Genomic DNA, 19,157 nt, shown 5'->3' on the forward strand with positions numbered 1-19,157 from the left:
TGAAGGCCACTGTCAAAGAAACCTGGGCTTCCATACCACCTCAGCAGTGCCACAAACTGATCACCTCCACGCCACGCCGAATTGAGGCAGTAATTAAAGCAAAAGGAGCCCCTACCAAGTATTGAGTACATATACAGTAAATGAACATACTTTCCAGAAGGCCAACAATTCACTAAAATGTTTTTTTTATTGGTCTTATGATGTATTCTAATTTTTTGAGATAGTGAATTGGTGGGTTTTTGTTAAATGTGAGCCAAAATCATCACAATTAAAAGAACCAAAGACTTAAACTACTTCAGTCTGTGTGCATTGAATTTATTTAATACACGAGTTTCACAATTTGAGTTGAATTACTGAAATAAATGAACTTTTCCACGACATTCTAATTTATTGAGATGCACCTGTACTTAGTGCAAATCTAAATACAAATAGGTTATATACAGTGCAAGGGAATGTAATGGCAGAAGAGGTTGGATAATATAAAAAGACTATGCTGTGTATTGCACATTAATTATTGCTCAATGGGGCAGTTTTAACTGTTCATGAGATGGATAGCCTGGGGGAAAAAACTGTTCCTGTGCCTGACGGTTCTGGTGCTCAGAGCTCTGAAGCGTCGGCCAGAAGGCAACAGTTCAAAAAGGTAGTGGGCAGGGTGAGTGGGGTCCAGAGTGATTTTTCCAGCCTTTTTCCTCACTCTGGAAGTGTATAGGGCAGGGGGCAACCAATAATACTCTCAGCAGTCCGAACTCTCCTTTGTAGTCTTCTGATTATAGAGTTATAGAAGTGCAGAGGACAGACTTAATGACTGCTGAATAGAACTGTATCAGCAGCGCCTGTGGCAGGTTGAACTTCCTCAACTGGCGAAGGAAGTACAACCTCTGCTGGGCCTTTTTCGCCAATGTGTCAATGTGGGTCTCCCACTTCAGGTCCTGTGAGATGGTAGTGCCCAGGAACTTGAATGACTCCAGTGCTGCTTAGAATGTTGAGGGGGGACAGTGTTGGGGTGTTTTGCTCAAGGTTGTTTTGACTGCACCAGACAGCCAGCTGTTTAACCTCCCTTCTGTATGCAGTCTCATCATTATCTTGGATGAGGCCGATGACAGTGGTGTCGTCTGCAAACTTCAGGAGCTTGACAGAGGGGTCCTTGGTGATGCAATCGTTGGTGTAGAGGGAGAAGAGTAGTGTGGAGAGCACACATCCCTGGGGGGCACCAGTGCTGATTGTACAGGTGCTGGAAGTGAATTTCCCCTGTTTCACAAGCTGCTGCCTGTCCATCAGAAAGCTGGGAATCCACTGACAGATAAAAGTGGGAACAGAGAGTTGGTGTAATTTAGTCCGGAGAATAGCTGGGATGATGGTGTTGAAAGCCGAACTGAAGTCCACAAAATGGATCCTTGCATATGTCCCTGGTCTGTCCAGATGTTGCAGGATATGATGCAATCCCATGTTGACTGCATCATCCACAGACCTGTTTGCTCGATAAGCAAATTGAAGGGGATCTAGAAAGGGTCCAGTGATGTCCTTCAGGTGGGCCAACACCAGTCTCTCAAATGACTTCATGACCACAGATGTCAGGGCGACAGGTCTGTAGTCATTAAGTCCTGTGATTTTTGGTTTCTTTGGGACAGGAATGATGATTGAGTGTTTGAAGCAGCAGGGAACTTCACACTGCTCCAGTGATCTATTGAAAATCAGTGTGAAGGAGTCCTGTAATTCGGAAGTTGTTTCATGCCACTCCACACTGATGCAGGCTTGTTAGCTGAAAATTTGTTTTTCAGTTTCTCAGAGTATCTTCTTTTAGCCACTCTGATTTCCTTATTCAGTGTGTTCCTGGCCTGATTGTACAAGACTTTATCCCCACCCCTGTAAGCAGCCTCTTTGGCCTGACAAAGTTGTCTGAGTTCTGCTGTAAACCATGGTTTGTCATTAAATGTTAACTAAGTCCTAGTAGGGATGCACATATCCTCACAGAAACTGATTTATGATGTAACACCAGATTGGAGTCTGCAGCCTCAAAAACACTCCAATCAGTGCAGTCAAAGCAGGCTTGTAGTTCCAGCTCTGCTTCATTGGTCCATCTCTTTAACCCTCTGGGGTCTGAGGGTGTTTTGGGCCCTGGAGAAGTTTTGATATGCCTTGTCATTTGTGCTTTTTCAGTTGCTGAAAAACATATTAATGGCTAAAGTCTGATAACACTGTATTCAGCACAAACGGGGCTACAATAATATGAGCAACATGTATGTACACGTTTGTATTTTTGAGAAAATAACGTTTATGTGTTGTTTTTGAAAAAACTAAAATTTTAAGTCACTGAAATAAGGCCATATAACACATACTAAACATTTGTTCACAAGACTTTTGAGGACTGGATCTTGTAGCCTAGATTTTTTGCTATAAAATGATGTGAAAACCATCCTGATCACTCATTCATACAAAACAATATAGTCATTTAACTTTTGTAAGACACTTTTAGTGTTAGAAAGGCTAACACCTGAGGAGACAAAGACCCCTCCCCTGAGAGAGAATGAATGTTTGTTGCTTATTCACAAAATCAAGTTTAAGTTAAAAGAAGTAATCTGACTATACATTTTCTTTAAATAAAGACTTTACTTTAGACCTACACTACCATTTAAAAGTTTTAGATCTGAAAGATTTTTTAATGTTTTTAAAAGAAATCTTTTCTGCTCACCAAGGCTGCATTTATTTGTGTGAAATATTTTTACATTTTAAAATAATTTTTCTATTTGAATATATTGTCAAATGCGGTTTATTCCTGTGATCAAAGCTGAATTTTCAGCATCATTACTGCAGTCTTCAGTGTCACATGATCCTTCAGAAATCATGCTAATATGCTGATTTTCTAATATGGGCATATTTACAGCACATTTTACACATTTACAACTGAACAGATATTTGCAAGCACAAGCTTAGTTGATGATAATGAGGCAGCATAAACACTAGTTAAAATATAATCTAAACATTCATATTATTTTTATATCATATTACATATCATATTTATATCATACAGCATACAATTTAAATACCTGCTTTAGCTGAAACAACATTTAAATGTAACAAAAACTTGCCTATTAGGACATATTTCAAATTTCAATACTCTGAATCCTGGCTGGCAAGTCTGGAAATAGTCCAGCTAGTAAAATATGTACATGTTTATAAAATAGCATGTCAACTAATGTAAGTAAAACTAAATGACTTACTCATCCGAAATTGTATTCTCAGCTGGATGAAATCGCTCTTCAAAATGCAAACGTTCCTCGTCGGAGTCCCGCTCTTCTTCTGAGGAAAACGTGAACTCTTCCTCACTATCTAGGACCATCTGTAGAGTTTCCTCACCTGTGTAGCATGCCATCTTCCAAACACGCAGGAAAGTGAATGAATCTGATGATGAACTTGATGTTTTTTAAGGCATTGTTGGGGGCGTTTACCATTTGCATTGATCGCCTCAGCACATCACCGTATGAATAGCGTGCTCTGCTGGTGGGTGTGATCTCATTAGAGATAATGAGCTGAGCCTGGAGAAACTGTACATTGCTTTGTTTCATACAGATTACATTGCAGGAGAATATTTGTTTTAAATTTGAATTGTTTTATTTAAAGTTAGACATTTTAAGCTTTATTTAAACATATGTTTCATGTTTGTGTGGTAAATATTTGCGGAGTTTCAGTTCATTTTCGTGACGAGTTTCAGAAAGATGCTCGCGGAGACAGAGACTGCTGAAAGTGCACCCTGTTTATTTTCTTTATTTTACAAAAGCACGAGGTTTTGTTGTTATTGTGAGTGTACACAAATAAAAGTAGACCCTTTATGGTTTCTATTGATGTCTTACACTTATCTGTATGCCCAAAAATGACGGAGTATTTTAAGCTGTTTCCGGAAAAATCCAGCAGGACACGCCGGCGCGTCTGTCGACCCCAGAGGGTTAAAATCCTTACTACAGGCTTAGCAGATTTTAGTTTCTGTCTGTAGTTTGGAAGAAGATGAACCAGACAGTGATCAGAGAGTCCCAAAGCTGCTCTAGAGCGATATGCATCCTTTATTGTTGTGTAGCAGTGATCCAGTATGTTCCTGTCTCTGGTGGGGCATGTAATGTGCTGTCTGTATTTGGGCAGTTCACGTGTGAGGTTTGCTTTGTTAAAATCCCCAAGAATAATAATTACTGAGACCGGGTATTGTTGTTCCGTGTCTGTGATTTGATCAGCCAGCTGTTGCAGCGTGGCATTCAAATACGCGTTTGGCGCGATGTAAACACTCACCAGAATAAATGAGGAAAACTCCCGCGGCAAGTAGAAAGGCTTACAGTTAATAAAGAGCGCTTCCAAATTAGGACAGCACATCTTTAACGTTGTTACATCTGTACACCAACTTTCATTGATGTAAAAGCATGTTCCACCGCCTCTCGTTTTCCCCGTTAACTCCGCGATGCGATCCGCTCTGAACAGCTGAAAGCCCGGCAGATGTAACGCGCTGTCCGGAATGGCTTCACTCAGCCAGGTTTCTGTGAAGCACAAGGCAGCAAAGGTTGAAATGTCCTTGTTTGTGCGGATGAGGAGATGTAGTTCGTCCGTTTTGTTAGGAAGAGACCGGAGATTCGCAATATGAATACTCGTCAGTGCTGTTCGAAACCAGCGTGCCTGCTCATCTCCCTCACCTGGGACAACACAGCCGCGCCTCCAACTAAAATGTCCAGCAAAACGTCTGAATATTCAAAAAACAGGAAAAGATTGTCTGGTATATGCTGTCGAATGTTCAGCAGTTCATCTCTGGTAAAACTGACTGGAAAAAGATTATTAAACACAGGACAAACAAACAAAAACAACAAAACAATAGGAGCGCTTCACACCAGGGTGACCATCCGTGGCACCATCATGATGACAACCACCCGCGATCATGGTTAGCAGGTGCAATCAGCGCTGAAATTGCACAGCATCTTCAATAGCCTATTTAAATTAAGTCATTGTCATTCCTTTCTGTGCAAACACACCTCCTTTCTATGTAAATTAGTCTTATTAAAGATGACTCTTTATTCACAAAACTCCGTGCAATTTGCCTTGCGCAATTTTTATCGCGCTATTACCGCCAAATGAAAGTAGGCGATAAAAGGAATTTTATTTAAAAGAGATGTTTGCGAACATTTTCAACCAATCATTTCATCAGTAATTAATAAAATACTTAGCAAATGATGTTGAAGAGCGTTATAACCTGGCATAGGCCTATATCCAGCGCACGTTCTGCATGTTTAAGAGACCATCCTGGTGTCTTCATCTAATGGCACTTTTCCACTGCACGTTATGGTTCGACTCGACTCGACTCTGCTCGCTTTACTTTTCTGAGCTTGCTTTTCCACTGCAGTTTAGTGCCGCCTCAACATGGGTGGGATTATAGGCTGATTGTCATAGTAGCACCGCCTCTACTGCCATGACATCATCTTAAACGCGACACAAACATTACTCAAACAATAACACCACCGCTAGCTGTTAGCTACTAGCTCATTGTGCTGCATAAAGCAGTTGTTGCATGGTGATTTTACACAAGTGTAACAGTTAAATTGGCCTGGTTGTTTTAGAAGCAAGCTTTCCAGTAGCTGGTCAACTAAATAAAGTGAAGCTTTCAAGCAGAATATAGAGTTAACGTAAGAAAACGTACCATCCTCCATCGTGGACTCCAACAACGCCGTGGCCGAGTCCAGGGCACTCTCCCTCCCATTGCTCGCCGGTCTATTGCCATAGGTAGCGTCCATTTGGTTGAACCACTTCCACTTTCTTCCATTTGAACCACTCCGGTTGTTGTGGTCCTTGATGGTTCTGTAGTCACTTTTAAGTTTTTTTAACTTTTACCTACACTGTTGGTAGGTCCGGTGTTAGCCGTGTGCGGCCAACAGCTGAGACACTTCCTGAAAGACTTTTTTGTTTCGTGTTGTTTCGTTCGTCGCTAACGAGAGGAACGTCTGCACCTCGTTTATTGACCACGGCGTGGTTTTGCGCACAGCCATTTCTTTTTACAATTCGAAAGTCGCGTGAACAAATTATACTGCTATCGCTGTTGCTAACTTTAAAACTAGTGGGTTGTTGTCCCATGTCACAAATCCAGTGACGCTGGTAGTGACGATTCTCTCTGACCAATCAGTGATCTGCAGGGTTTTGACATCACATTTATTGTCAGCTTGGCTCGCTTGGAACCTCGACCGAGGTGGTACAAAAAAAGTACCAGGTACCAGGTACTATCCACAGTGGAAAACCCCCCAAAAAAAGTCGAGCTGTACCAGGAAGTGGAAAAGCCCCAAAATTGATGCTGTTCAGTCCTGGCAGGGTGGGTCAGGCAACCTTAGCTATATTGCACTGAGTATCAGACCGCAAGATCAGGATTACGCGTGCAAACTGCATTCAGCAGCGATTTTGTGGGCGCGTTTGCTGATCTGCATAATTCCTTTAGTGAATCGGGCTCTAAACGAACGCAGTTACCCCAGTGTTTATGTTAAAGTTCACCTCCATTGTAAGTGCCTTACTGTAATTGCAATATTTGCCTATTTATTTATTTTTATTTTTTTAATAAACTAGGGACGAATTGAGACTTTGTGGTAATCAGCATGCTGTTGATTGATCTTAACTTGAACTTGGAACATAAAATAGATATGTATATCATTAAATAATTGAATATAAAATGAAATGTTGCAATAAATTAATAAAGTAATTAATAAATAATAATATATTTGTCTGTTTGATCTCTCCATACAATTGAGAATTTCAGAAGATTTAATTAATAAAAAGGTCATGAATACATCTTTAAACATTTGCCCTAAATCATATCAGGTTGACCTCAGCTGGCACATGTTGACTGGGTGGTTGTGAGTGCTGAGCACCTTTGGCGGGAACTGCCTGTGTTTGGTTTCACCACTTCCTGTGATGGAGTTGTCAGGTGCAGACTGGCACGGCACACAGGAAGTATCTCAACAGACGAATGAGCACCCAGATACTCTGATACAGATAAACAAATCACTGCTTGCAGTTCAGCTCCAACTTGCACTGTTATTTTGAGGTGCCATCAATCACATCCTACAGTAAAAGCGATACAGGAGGTCAGCCAACATCTTTTCCATAAATTATTATTGTTTAGATTGCTGATGTCAGACACTCCTAAAGTGGTTCTGACAGTTCCGTCTCTATTGTTATAGGTATACGAAATGATGTAATGGATAAATCTTACAAAATCTGTCAAGAACATATCCGTGTCATATTTCACACCAATATCAAAAGAATAAAATGAAGCCCATTTTAGATTGTTTGCATTGTGACAACATTTTTATGACAATATAGGGCATTTCCCTCACCAAGTCTCATTACTGTAATGCAAAAATATCTCATATAATTTACTATAATGTGAAAAAAATAATTATATATTATTTAAATTGTGAAGCATTTATACACCATGATAGTATTTTTTTTAATCTGCCTTTAATTTATGCTTATGTGAATAAAAATATGTAAATGTAAAAATATGTACAGTTAATTAAAAAGTAATAATTTACTGTAATACAATGATTTTACGGAAAAAAATACCACTTTACAATAATGAGACTCCAATGAGAATTATATTTAATTCCCATTATTGATAATAATGGGAATTAAAAAAATAAATAAATGAAAAATGTGGATGGTGGTGAGCTTAATTGAAAACAATGTCACAATGCATAAAAAATCGTAATTGACCTAAATGGTCTTTTGATTTCTTTATGCAAAATATCATTTTTTGGAGTAAAATGTGACTTGTTTTTATTAGATTAACCCCAACAGAAACTTATGAGGAAGTGTGTATAGTTAGACAACTCTCAATATAAAGTGGTTTTGTAGCCTGCATATTATACGCAGTTAGACAGGAAGTTTCTCTATGAGAGAAAAGTACGTTAGTTGACTGGGTGGGTGGTTCCTGTCTGCTTTACAACTGAGGTAAGGTCAATTCAGTTCTGGAATAAGATTAATTTTCATTATTAGGCACTTGATAGAGGGTATTCCCTTTTAGTAGAGGATAGCAAAATGTGGCAGCCAGTGTGAATCAGTTGAAGACAATCTAAACTCCAGTAAGAAGACATAGTTCACATCTAACCACTTTGGTGGTCAGTTCAGCTAATGTCGTGTGACTGTCAGTGAGTGACTGACTGCCTTGTGGATCAGGTATGTAATATCTTTCTCTTGGCTTTCACTTATTTGGGCAATGGCTAAATGGTCTCCACAGACGTCCATAATCTACAAAACAGACCTGATTCAGTTAGTAGTTAAAGAGGTGAGCCTTTTTACAGTCTTTGTGGGACTATGATATGACTTGTTCTTGAACAAAACAGTTCATACAATGAGCATTATATTTATGTTGAAAATACCACAATTGCAACTCGATAATTGGAGCACTTACAATAGGAACATATCGCTGTCTAATAATCTATCACAATTACCCTCACAAAGACCAAATTAAAGTGCTTTTTAAATTATTTCCAAATAGATTGATGTAATTTGGAAAATATTGCAAGGAAATGAGCACTTAATGTATTATTTCAGATTTCTAAAACAGCTGTGCAATTAATCGATTCATTCTAGTTTCCATCTAGAATCATATAATTACGAGGAACAGAATATGTGTGTTGGCCCACTAGTATGTTCATCAATTATATCTGCAAGCCTCACTCCCACTTACTTAAAGGTATGATCAGGTTTTTTTGAAGCGGCCACAAACGTGCCCCTGAATACTTTTGCACTCAGTACGGCTGATATCCCTATTGAAAAGACCAGCATTCCTGGTTTCCAGCATACGCATGTTGTGTTTTTGTTGTGTTGACTGGTCCCCAGCTAAGGCACGCTGGTGTCCTGGTGTCCTTAACCCTCAGAGACCCAGTATAACATTGCAATGTTTATTTAAAGCAATTACATAATATCAAATTTTTTTTATATATATATATATCTAAGTCCCTCATTTCATCTGTTGTTGATTGCTCTATTGGAAACATTTTAGTCTCAGATCATGCCCTGGTGTGTTTAGAGGTGTTGCCACATACGGAGAAAAGGAAATCATATAGTTGGCGCTTTAATGTATTCCTTTTGCAAAATCCTGAATTCCAACAAATTTTAAAGGCTGAAATCAGTGTTTATATGGAGACCAACTGGTCCTCAGTATCCTCTGTGGGCGTGGCTTAGGAGGCACTTAAGGGGTCGGATTATACAGTATGCCTCATTCACCAAAAAAACCAAAGCACGAGAACTCGTGGATTTGGAAGGGAATATTAAAAGTGCCGAGGCAGAGCTGAAGCGCCGAATGTCATCTGATGGCCTCAGGGAATTGACCCAATTGAAATAAAGATATAATACTATTTTGTTGTGGAAGGTGGAGTTTTGGCTATTCAGGGCAAGGCAGTCATACTTTGAGTGGAGGGACAAGGCAGGAAAACTTCTAGCCAGATATATAAAACAGAGAGAGTCTTTTTCTACCATTCCCTCAGTGAAATATACTGGTGGTGAAATAGATACCTCAGCCATTAATATTAATAATGCTTTTAAAGAATTCTATCTGAATCTCTATAGTTCCACATCTTCGTCTACTGATGAGGATATTAGAAACTATGTGGAACCATTAGAACTACCTAAACTGACGACTGAGCAAAACATTTCTCTTGATTCTGAAATAACCTTGGAGGAGCTTGGCGAGGTAATTAAGGCCTTGCCTATAGGCAAGGCTCCGGGGCCAGATGGCTTTGCCACTGAGTTTTGTAGATCTTATGCTATAGAATTGGCTCCACTTTTGTTAGAAGTTTATACGGAATCATTAAAGAATGGAAAGCTTCCGCCAACCATGACACAAGTCCGGATCAGTCTGATTCTTAAAAAGGACAAAGATCCAAGCGAGTGTGAGAGTTACCATTCAATTTCCCTGATCCAGCTAGACGTTAAAATATTGTCAACAATTTTGGCTAACTGATTAAGTTATGACATCTCTTATACATATAGATCAGGTGGGGTTTATTCGGGGCCGTAGCTCTTCTGATAACATTAGGCGTTTCATCAATATCATGTGATTAGTGGCGAATGATCAGACTCAGGTCGCTGCCATCTCACTTGTGGTTGGGATTATCTTTTTAAGATTTTGGAAATGTACGGGTTCGGGAATACTTTTATTGGTTGGATTAAGTTACTTTATAGACACCCGGTAGCGGCGGTACAAACAAATGGATTAATTTCAGATTATTTTACTCTGGATAGGGGCATCCGGCATGGTTGCCCTCTTTTGCCATTATTGTTCTGTCTTGCTCTGGAACCATTAGCAGCCGTGATAAGAAAGGAGGATGATTTTCCAGGGTTCGTGGCGGGAGGTGTGGTGCATAAGCTTTTGCTTTCCGCAGATTATATTTTATTATTCGTCTCCGACCCTACTAGATCTATGCCTTGCCTCCACAGAATTATTAATTCCTTTTCTAAGTTCTCGGGATACAGAGTTAATTGTTCTAAATCCAAAGCTTTGGCTCTGACAGCGTACTGCCCAGTAACGGCTTTTCAGCCGGGTGCCTTCCAGTGGCCCAAACAGGGCCAGAGTCAATTTTGACCCTTTAACAAAAAGGTTTTCGCGCGATGTGGGCAGGTGGGCTTCATTACATTTATCTATGATTGGGAAGGTTAATGTTATTAAAATGAATTGTATTCCAAAATTCAACTACCTGATACAGTCTCTCCCTATAGATGTCCTTCTCTCTTATTTCAAGCAATTTGATAGCATAGCGAAGTCCTTCATTTGGAATGTTAAACGTCCCAGATTACATTTCAGTATGTTGCATAGGTCAATTGACAAAGGTGGGCAAGGCCTACCCAAGATTTTGTTTTATTATGCATTCAGTCTCAGACATTTGGCTCATTGGTCACTTCCACCTGAGAGAGCTCCTCCCTGGTTTTGTATTGAACAGGAAGTTCTTGCCCCTATTTCGCCATTGCAAAGCCTTTCTATCAAACTAACCGGAGCAGTTAAGTTACACCCCGTTATCTCACATTTGCACTTGGTATAGACAAAAGTGTCCAGAGTGTTTAATTCAGACATTTATTTAAATGTTGCCTCGAACATATGGCTGAACCCAAAATTATGTATTAATAAGTCCCCTTTCTGCTGGTCAGAGTGGATTGTGAGGGGAGTTACTACACTCGGTGACCTATATGAGAATGGAGTGTTGAGATCCTTTGAAAATTTTGTTCAACATTTTGGGATTCCCAGATCTCAATTTTGTAGGTATTTACAGCTGCGCCACCTGCTCTATACTATTTTTGGGAGTAGCATACACTCCCCTAAAGCAGCAGACACTCTGGGAGTGGTGATTACTGCTTTTGGAAAAGGTCATGAGGCATCAGTGTATTACTCCCTGCTACTTCAGAGTCTGGGGGACAAAGCTTTAAATTCTATCAAGAGATTATGGGAGAAAGATTTAAACTTGGTATTGGAGGAGGGAGTGTGGGTTAGGATGTCAAGTCTGCATCTAGAGATGCAAGGGTGTGCCTTATGCAATTCAAGATTTTACATCGATTCTATTGGACCCCCTCTAGATTGTATAGGCTTGGTCTTAAAGAGTAGTTCACCCAAAAATGAAAATTTGCTGATAATTTACTCACCCTCAGGTCATCGACTCCAGTCGACAAATAAAGGTCTTCTGAACCCAAACGACTGATTATTTTTAGAAACAAAACAATATTTATATACTTTTTAACTACAAATGTTCGCTTCCGTACATCTCTGTGACGTGCGCTCATGAGAGGGATGACATAAGCTCATTGGTAAGGTCACGCGTCACGTGGAGGAGGAGTCAGGAAGCGCATCATTGTTTACATTGTTTGTTTTATTATTATTATTTGGAAATTATGTTTTATTTTATTTATATTGATTTGAAATTGTTTTGAACTGTTTTGGTTTGTGAACAGCACAGGTTTCTCTTGTAACAATGACGTGTTTCCTGACTCCTCCTCCACGTGACGTGTGACCTTACCAACGAGCTTACGTTATCCCTCTCATGAGCGCACGTCACAGAGATGTACGGAAGCGAACATTTGTAGTTAAAAAGTATATAAGTATTGTTTTGTTTTTAAAAATAATTAATTGTTTGCATTCAGAAGAACTTTATTTGTCGACTGGAGTCGTGTGGATTATTTTGATGCACCCTAAATATGCATTTTGGACTGTCACAAAATGGAGGACATTCACTTGCATTGTTTAGAGGAGGAGGCCTGAAATGAAATCCTAAAAGTCTTAAATTCTGTTTTGATGAAGAAAGAAACTCAGATACATCTTGGATGGACTGAGGGTGAGTTAATTATCAGCAAATTTTCATTTTTGTGTGAACTATTCCTTTAAAGACACACCCACCTGCTGGCGATGCCAATCAGAAGATGGAGACACAACCCATGTTTTTTGGTGGTGTGTTAAGATCCAAGAATTTTTGTTGAAGGTTCAGAGTTTTATGTGTGATGTATTGGGCACTCAAATTTCATTTTGCCCCAGACTCTGTATTTTAGGCGATGTGGCGGTCATCATTATAGAGAATAAACACATAAAAAATTGGGTCCTAACCAGTGTCATGATCACCAGACAAATAGTTTTAAGGGGATGGAAGTCAGCTGGAGCACCCCCATTTCAAGAGTGGGTCATCTAGAAGACTGTGGAATTTGGACTCGTTTGTGGGGAAATGGGGCAAATATTTGGCATTTTTGGAGGGCTCTCGGGGAGGGGCAGTGGAGAGAGAGGTGTAGTTGTTAATGTGTGTGATATATATGTGATATATAGGGGTAATAGTGGGGGTTAAATATTGATTCAATGTATATATGTTTTGCTTTTCTTTGTTTAATGTATGAATCAATAAAAAAAAGATTTATAAAAAAAAAAAAAAAAAAAACTTCTTTACCAGGGCACTGGCTTAAATAACCCTCATTAAAATTCCAGTGACATAAAATAAGCTTTTATAACTCTCATATACAATAATCATCTTCATCACAAACATTTTGTGTGTGCATCATACTTCGGCACCCCAAACTTAGTTTTAAATTCTAATGTCTTTTTCTTCTTTTTATTTTCTTTTTCTTAAGTGATGTATGTTTTATTTTTCTTTATCATTTCCATGTAAAGCACTTTGAACTACCCTGTGTATGAAATTGGCTCTATAAATAAACTTGCCTTGCCTTGTGTGAAAAAAAAAAAAAAGTATAAAAACTACACATAACAAAAGCAGACACTTTGAACTTTTGACAACAACAGTTTTGGCGGTGAAAATTTGCATATTAACTGTCACAGCTTGAAAAAGTCACAATTGTTAACACGTTTGGATCAAATTAGCCTAACCAGTTTCACTAGTGCTGTCAATCGATTAAAATGTATTAATCACGATTAATCGCATTTATTTTTATTAGTTAATCGCGATTAATCTTAGATTTTGAAAGTGCTGAAATTTGACACTATATATACTTATTTTCCTGTCAAAATGTTTTTTTTTTTTCAATCTTAGGAAAGAAAACAAAAAAATATGTAACAATATAATGCTTTATTAACATTTTCCAAACAAAGCCTTCCACAGTATAAAGATAAAAATGCACTAAAATAGCACCAATTCAAGTAACATTAAACGTTTCCCAAAATCTAAGTGGGAGTTTGACTAATTGAAGTAGTCCCCACATAGGTTACTTATTCATTGCAATGGGCATTAAATCTCTTAAACTCTCATCCTCCACAATATTAATCTGCTGGTAGACTGTTGCTATTCACATTGTTACATCAATCGTGAAGCTGCGTTCATGATTTGCATTAGGGCATTAGCACCAGCGTCAAGCGCTGCTTTAAACTCCACATGAAAAGCACTTGCTGACAAAAACATCTCATTCTGCGTTTTGGTGGACGCCAGCGGTTCCTCCACCTCCTGGCAGAAGGCAGTGGGTCCTCCATCTCCTGGTGGACGGCAGCGGTTCCTCCACCTCCTGGCAAATGGCAGCAACCCCTCCATCCCCTGGTGGAGGGCAACGGCTCCTCCGCCTCTTAACGGATGGCAGCGGCACCTCTGTCTCCTGGTGGACGGCAGTGTCGAGTTCTCCCAGACAACGTGCTCTTCCTCCTTTCCCGGGTTTCAGCACCAATGTAATGAGTTTGCAAGATGGGCAAGGAGGAGGTGGGAAACAGCTGAGTAGTCAACGTAAACTTTAATGGTACAAAGAAACTTAAACATAACATAAAACACAGACACGCACACACACAGTGGCCGTGTGCATCTCTCTCTCTCCCTCACTGGCGTCCCCGGCTCCTCCTTTAACTCTCTCACGCTGATTGGGCAACTCAGTGTCTGCCGTGCATCCTCATGGCTTGGCCACGCCCTCCTCCTCATCACAAGCTCCTTTCTCCATCATTTCACTGACATGAAGTGCTGTTGTGTATGTGTGTGTTTGTGGTGTGTGCGTCAGTGTAATTACTCGGGCAGACACATTACAAAGTTTCCACCCTTCCAACCAGTGTTTATGCTGGTTTATGCTGTATTAGCTGTAAATAAATTAATTGCAATTAAGAAAAATAAACACATTAAACTTTTTTAATTAATCGCATGCGTTAACGCGCTAATTCTGACCACTCTAAATTTTATTTTCATGTTTAAATTCCCAAAATGTTAATTACATCACCCGAAAATACTAACTTTCATAAATGTAAGAATTTTTCTAAGCCACAAAAATGCAACCCTGGGCATTAGTAGTCAAACTTTTCTGTATATACACAATAGATGACAGAATTGTTAACACTTTTGGAACAAATTAAGCAATTTTATAATTATTTTTATTAGTGCCGTCAATCACTTACATTTTTAATCGCGATTAATCACATAATTTTTTGTAGTTAATAGCATAATTTTTTGTAGTTAATCGCTATTAACTGCAGCTTTTGAAAGTGCTGAAATTTGACACTATACAGTATATACATCCAGCGCTTTTCAGCTTCACAATGACTCAACAGCTTCTCAATAACTTATCAGCTTCACAATAATAATTAATCAGTTTCACAACAATAACTCATCACTTCACAATAAGGTCTCTTGTCCTTGACTCTCTCTGCTTCTTGTTGGTGGCGTGGTCCTTTTATACTGCTCTCCCCAAGCTCACTGCAATTAGAAACAGGTGTTAATCATAATCTGGCTCAGAAGTATGCACCCATACCACTTTCTCTCTCTCTGGGCGGACGCTCGACCACGCCCCCTCTGCCACACCTGCAAATATATCATCAATATCAATAGTTCTCATTAGTTTTACATTTAGTCTTAACTCGTCATAAAAACCTTTACTGCATGTGATACGTTATTTTAGTACACTTTTGTGTGATGAATTTTGTGGTATATTTAAAACTTCCACTTACTGTGTAAAAAAAACAAAAAAACTTGGTAACCCTAAATTCCCTACAACAAAATATATGTAAAATCATAATTTTTATCGTCAGTGGCTTTCTAAAAACACTTATAAGCAAGAGAAAGCAATATTATCAAAATCAGTGCTTGGGTCTCTAAGGGTTAAGGTTTCAATCTTAACTAGCATAAAGCTAAAGTGTTTAATTTCTGCGAAACCAGAATCCCCAAGCGGAATTGCAAAAATATTAAATATTTTAAAAAGATTTTCAAACACTCACCACATCTTCTGTTGATCGTGCAAACAGATAGTTCCGCCCCAAACCCACGGCATTGGTTGAGCCAATGAAGCTAATGTGTTGTGCTGAAAGAGGCACTCAAACAAAGAGAGGAATGTTTCGATTATGTAATGTTTTTACATGTGTAGGTGAAATCATCTCACAAATACTTATATTTGACTCTGCATAGTAATCTGGGATAGGATAATGCATTTTAACATAAACAAAATCACACAGTTTACTTTTAACCAACATAAACCATAAACCTAAGCTGGTCTTTTCAGCAGGAATACCTCAAAGATAGACATCATAAAAAATTGACCTCAGGGCCACAAAGGATTGCCGTATCGGTGATCTATGTCTGGCTGTAGAGGGTTTTACCATCCGTCCTACCACGTTTTTTACATTGTTTCATGTGTGACTGCCGCCACAGTGGTGCTGATCTTGGAGTTGGGCCAGCGAAAGATAAACACATGCCTTCATGTAGTTTATGAGTGTGTTTAAATCAAATTCAGGCAAACAGAATTACCAAAGTGCTTTCTAACCTTATGTGAATGCAAGAAAAAAGGCTGCAAGCGGTTCCAGCTAATGGTCAGATGGAAGACTTGATGGATGATGGGTAAACTTAGCGAGCACGGGAGCGTGAAGAGTAACAGTTGACTGCATCGTGCTGCTAGGTCAGAGGAAATGGAGGATTGTTAGTCTCCGTCAGCCTCTGTTCTGTAACTGGGCCACCATTGTAACTACCACAGCCCAGCGTTCAGCATTTGAACAATACCCATCTTTTCAGCAGCCTGTACCGGCCTTTGTTTACTTGCCTTGACGACCAGACTGTTGTTCTTATTTTTGATGCAGCTCTTCAGAGAGGACATCATTGTTTTGTTTTGTTTTGTTTTAGATGTTCTGGTTAACAGAGGGCATGACTGATTAAATGATTTCTGTGTTCATAGGTTTAATCGTCCAACAAATTACTGCCAGGAAGTTGTGATTTTTGTTTCCTGTCTGTTCAGGGCGTGCTCTGTGTCTTATGCACAATGCTCTTATGCTCTTAGATTCTCAGTCTCTGTGGGTTTGCTGCAAACCAGTGTGATGTAGTTTTACACAGTCACACCTTTTCTGTCACATCTGTTTTCGGAGAGGTAAGCCAAAGAAACATTTACAAGAAACGCATTTTAAGCACTCATAGCTCGTCCTTGTATAGGAAAGGTAGCTTTCATTCCACTACAAGTATAATTGCTTTACTTAAGGTTGTTACCTTATGAGAGGAACATTTTATTGTTCAGAGGTTGCTCTTTCATTGCTTAGGAGATTTAAAGGAATAGTTCTCCCAAAAATGAAAATTCTCTCATCATTTACTCAACCTCATGCCATCCCAGATGTGTATGACTTTCTTTCTTTTGCAGAACACAAACAAAGATTTTAAGAAGAATATCTCAGCTCTGTAGGTCCATAGTATAATGCAGGTGAATGGTGACCAGAACTTTGAAGCTCTAAAAAGCATATAAAAGCAGCATAAAAGTAATCCAGTGGTTAAATCCATGTCTTCATAAGCAACATGATAGGTGTGAGTAAGAAACAGATCAATATTTAAGTCCTTTTTTACTATAAATTCTCCTCCCTGCCCAAGAATGTGAATCACCAAAAACAAAAGAAGTAACTCTTAGGAGAGAAGAGAGTGAATGTGAAAGTGGAGATTTATAGTATAAAAGGATTTAAATATTTGTTTCTCACCCCCACCACTCATACTGCTTCGAAAGAGAGATTTTACCACTGGAGTCTATGGATTACTTTTATGCTGCCCTTTATGTGCTCTTTAGAGCTTAAACATTCTGGTCACCATTCACCTACATTGGATAGAATTTCAGAGCTGAAATATTCTTCTAAAAGTCTTTGTTTGTGTTCAGCAGAAGAAAGTAAGTCATACATATCTGGGATGGCATGAGGGTGAGTAAATGATGAGAGAATGTTCCTTTTTGGGTCAACTATCCCTTTAATGGAGTTAATGTATTAACTTTGTCTCAGATGCTTCTCCTAAAATTCATTTTAGGATTTGTAAGAGTATAGAGCTTTAATATTAATGTAGGTAGCATAGCTCAGATGATTTGGTCTTGGAGGTGTTTGATGAGAAATGTTGCAGTTCATATAAAAATCTTTGACATTTGAATGTACAGACTTAAGTGTCTTGGCAAATCTGAGCAAAGTTTGTTACATTGTTGAGATCTCTTCTGAAACTCTAGAGGAGCATGTGTGAGAGAACTGAGGGGTTCCTGTTCTCAGGAAAAACATCTGAAAATCTGGAGACTAAAGCATTTAATAATACAAAAATTATGTATTTTGCAATGATCATTAGTATCTGTACATTTTTATCCTAACTTTCCATGTGTCTTTGACTTTCCCCACTGCAGTTGCCAAGCGCCCCTCCTCTGTGTCTTCACTGAGTGGGATCGTTAGCCGCATGGCCTCTTCAGGGGGTGCGTCCCGCGGGAGCTGCACCTCTGTAAACACAGTGTGCTCCGACAGTGACCGCGGTGCCAGTCTCAGCTCCTCTGCCTCCTCTGCCTCGCTGCAGGATGGACACTCTTCATCCTCCTCCTCATCACTCCCTTACGGAGCCGTGCCGGCCTACCCCAGGCCACAGCGGAATGGTTCTGACATTAGCCTGGATCTCACCCCTCTCTCCCTGCTCTTGGGAGCTGGGCCCGCCTCCACAACACCACTGCCCAAACTCTCTCGCCTGGAGAGGGTGGCGCTGGAGATAGTGGAGACTGAGCAGGCCTATGTGAGGGACCTGAAGAGCATTGTGGAGGTAAGGACAATAAAGATGTCGCTGTTGGACCTGTACACTCATATATTGCCCCATTTTTAAAAACATGAAATCATAAAACATAGCAACTGGTCAGGTCACATCAACATGAAACAGGATTTAGGCCCCTATGAAATCCGTTTTATTTTATTTTATTTTTCTCCAAATTCTGTGTTTTTCGTTTTATTTTTTTCAACAGTTTAATTTCATTTAATCATAAAAATTGTGTCTTGTCAAATGAATACTTTAAAACTTTAATCAATTAGAACGATTAATTTTCAAATGAAGTCCTTTTATACAGATCCTCACAACACAATCCAGAACACAAAATGTGAGTACATTTTGTCCAAAAAGTTCTGCACAACAGAGCATAAAAGATGTAATATATTGCTTGAATAAAATATAATTGCTGTATTATTGATATATTATTATTATTATTATTATTATTATTATTATTATTATTATTACAATGAAAATTGCAGTAGTAACATTTTCTTTTTATTGCATTTTCACACAAGCTTTTATTTTGGTGGAAAACTTTTGATTATAGTTTCTCACCTCTGGACAAGCAGTTGGCTACATGTTCCAGTGTGATTATTAAACTGCAAAAGGCTGTGATTAAACAAATATATATATATATATATATACATATATAGTCTGCATATGCTGTGCACTTCAAAGTAA

General features: G+C 39.0%; 1 protein-coding gene across 1 annotated transcript in view; it reads left to right on the forward strand.

Annotated features, from left to right (window-relative positions):
* Positions 1-19,157, forward strand: part of LOC127422131 (pleckstrin homology domain-containing family G member 2-like) — a 55,293-nt gene that overhangs the window by 16,014 nt on the left and 20,122 nt on the right. The window contains exon 3 of the mRNA XM_051665482.1: positions 18,076-18,476. Coding sequence (XP_051521442.1) covers positions 18,076-18,476 — 401 coding nt within the window. The remainder of the gene's footprint in view (positions 1-18,075; positions 18,477-19,157) is intronic.

The sequence above is a fragment of the Myxocyprinus asiaticus genome, chromosome 31, assembly GCF_019703515.2.
Source record: "Myxocyprinus asiaticus isolate MX2 ecotype Aquarium Trade chromosome 31, UBuf_Myxa_2, whole genome shotgun sequence".
Lineage (NCBI taxonomy): Eukaryota > Metazoa > Chordata > Actinopteri > Cypriniformes > Catostomidae > Myxocyprinus > Myxocyprinus asiaticus.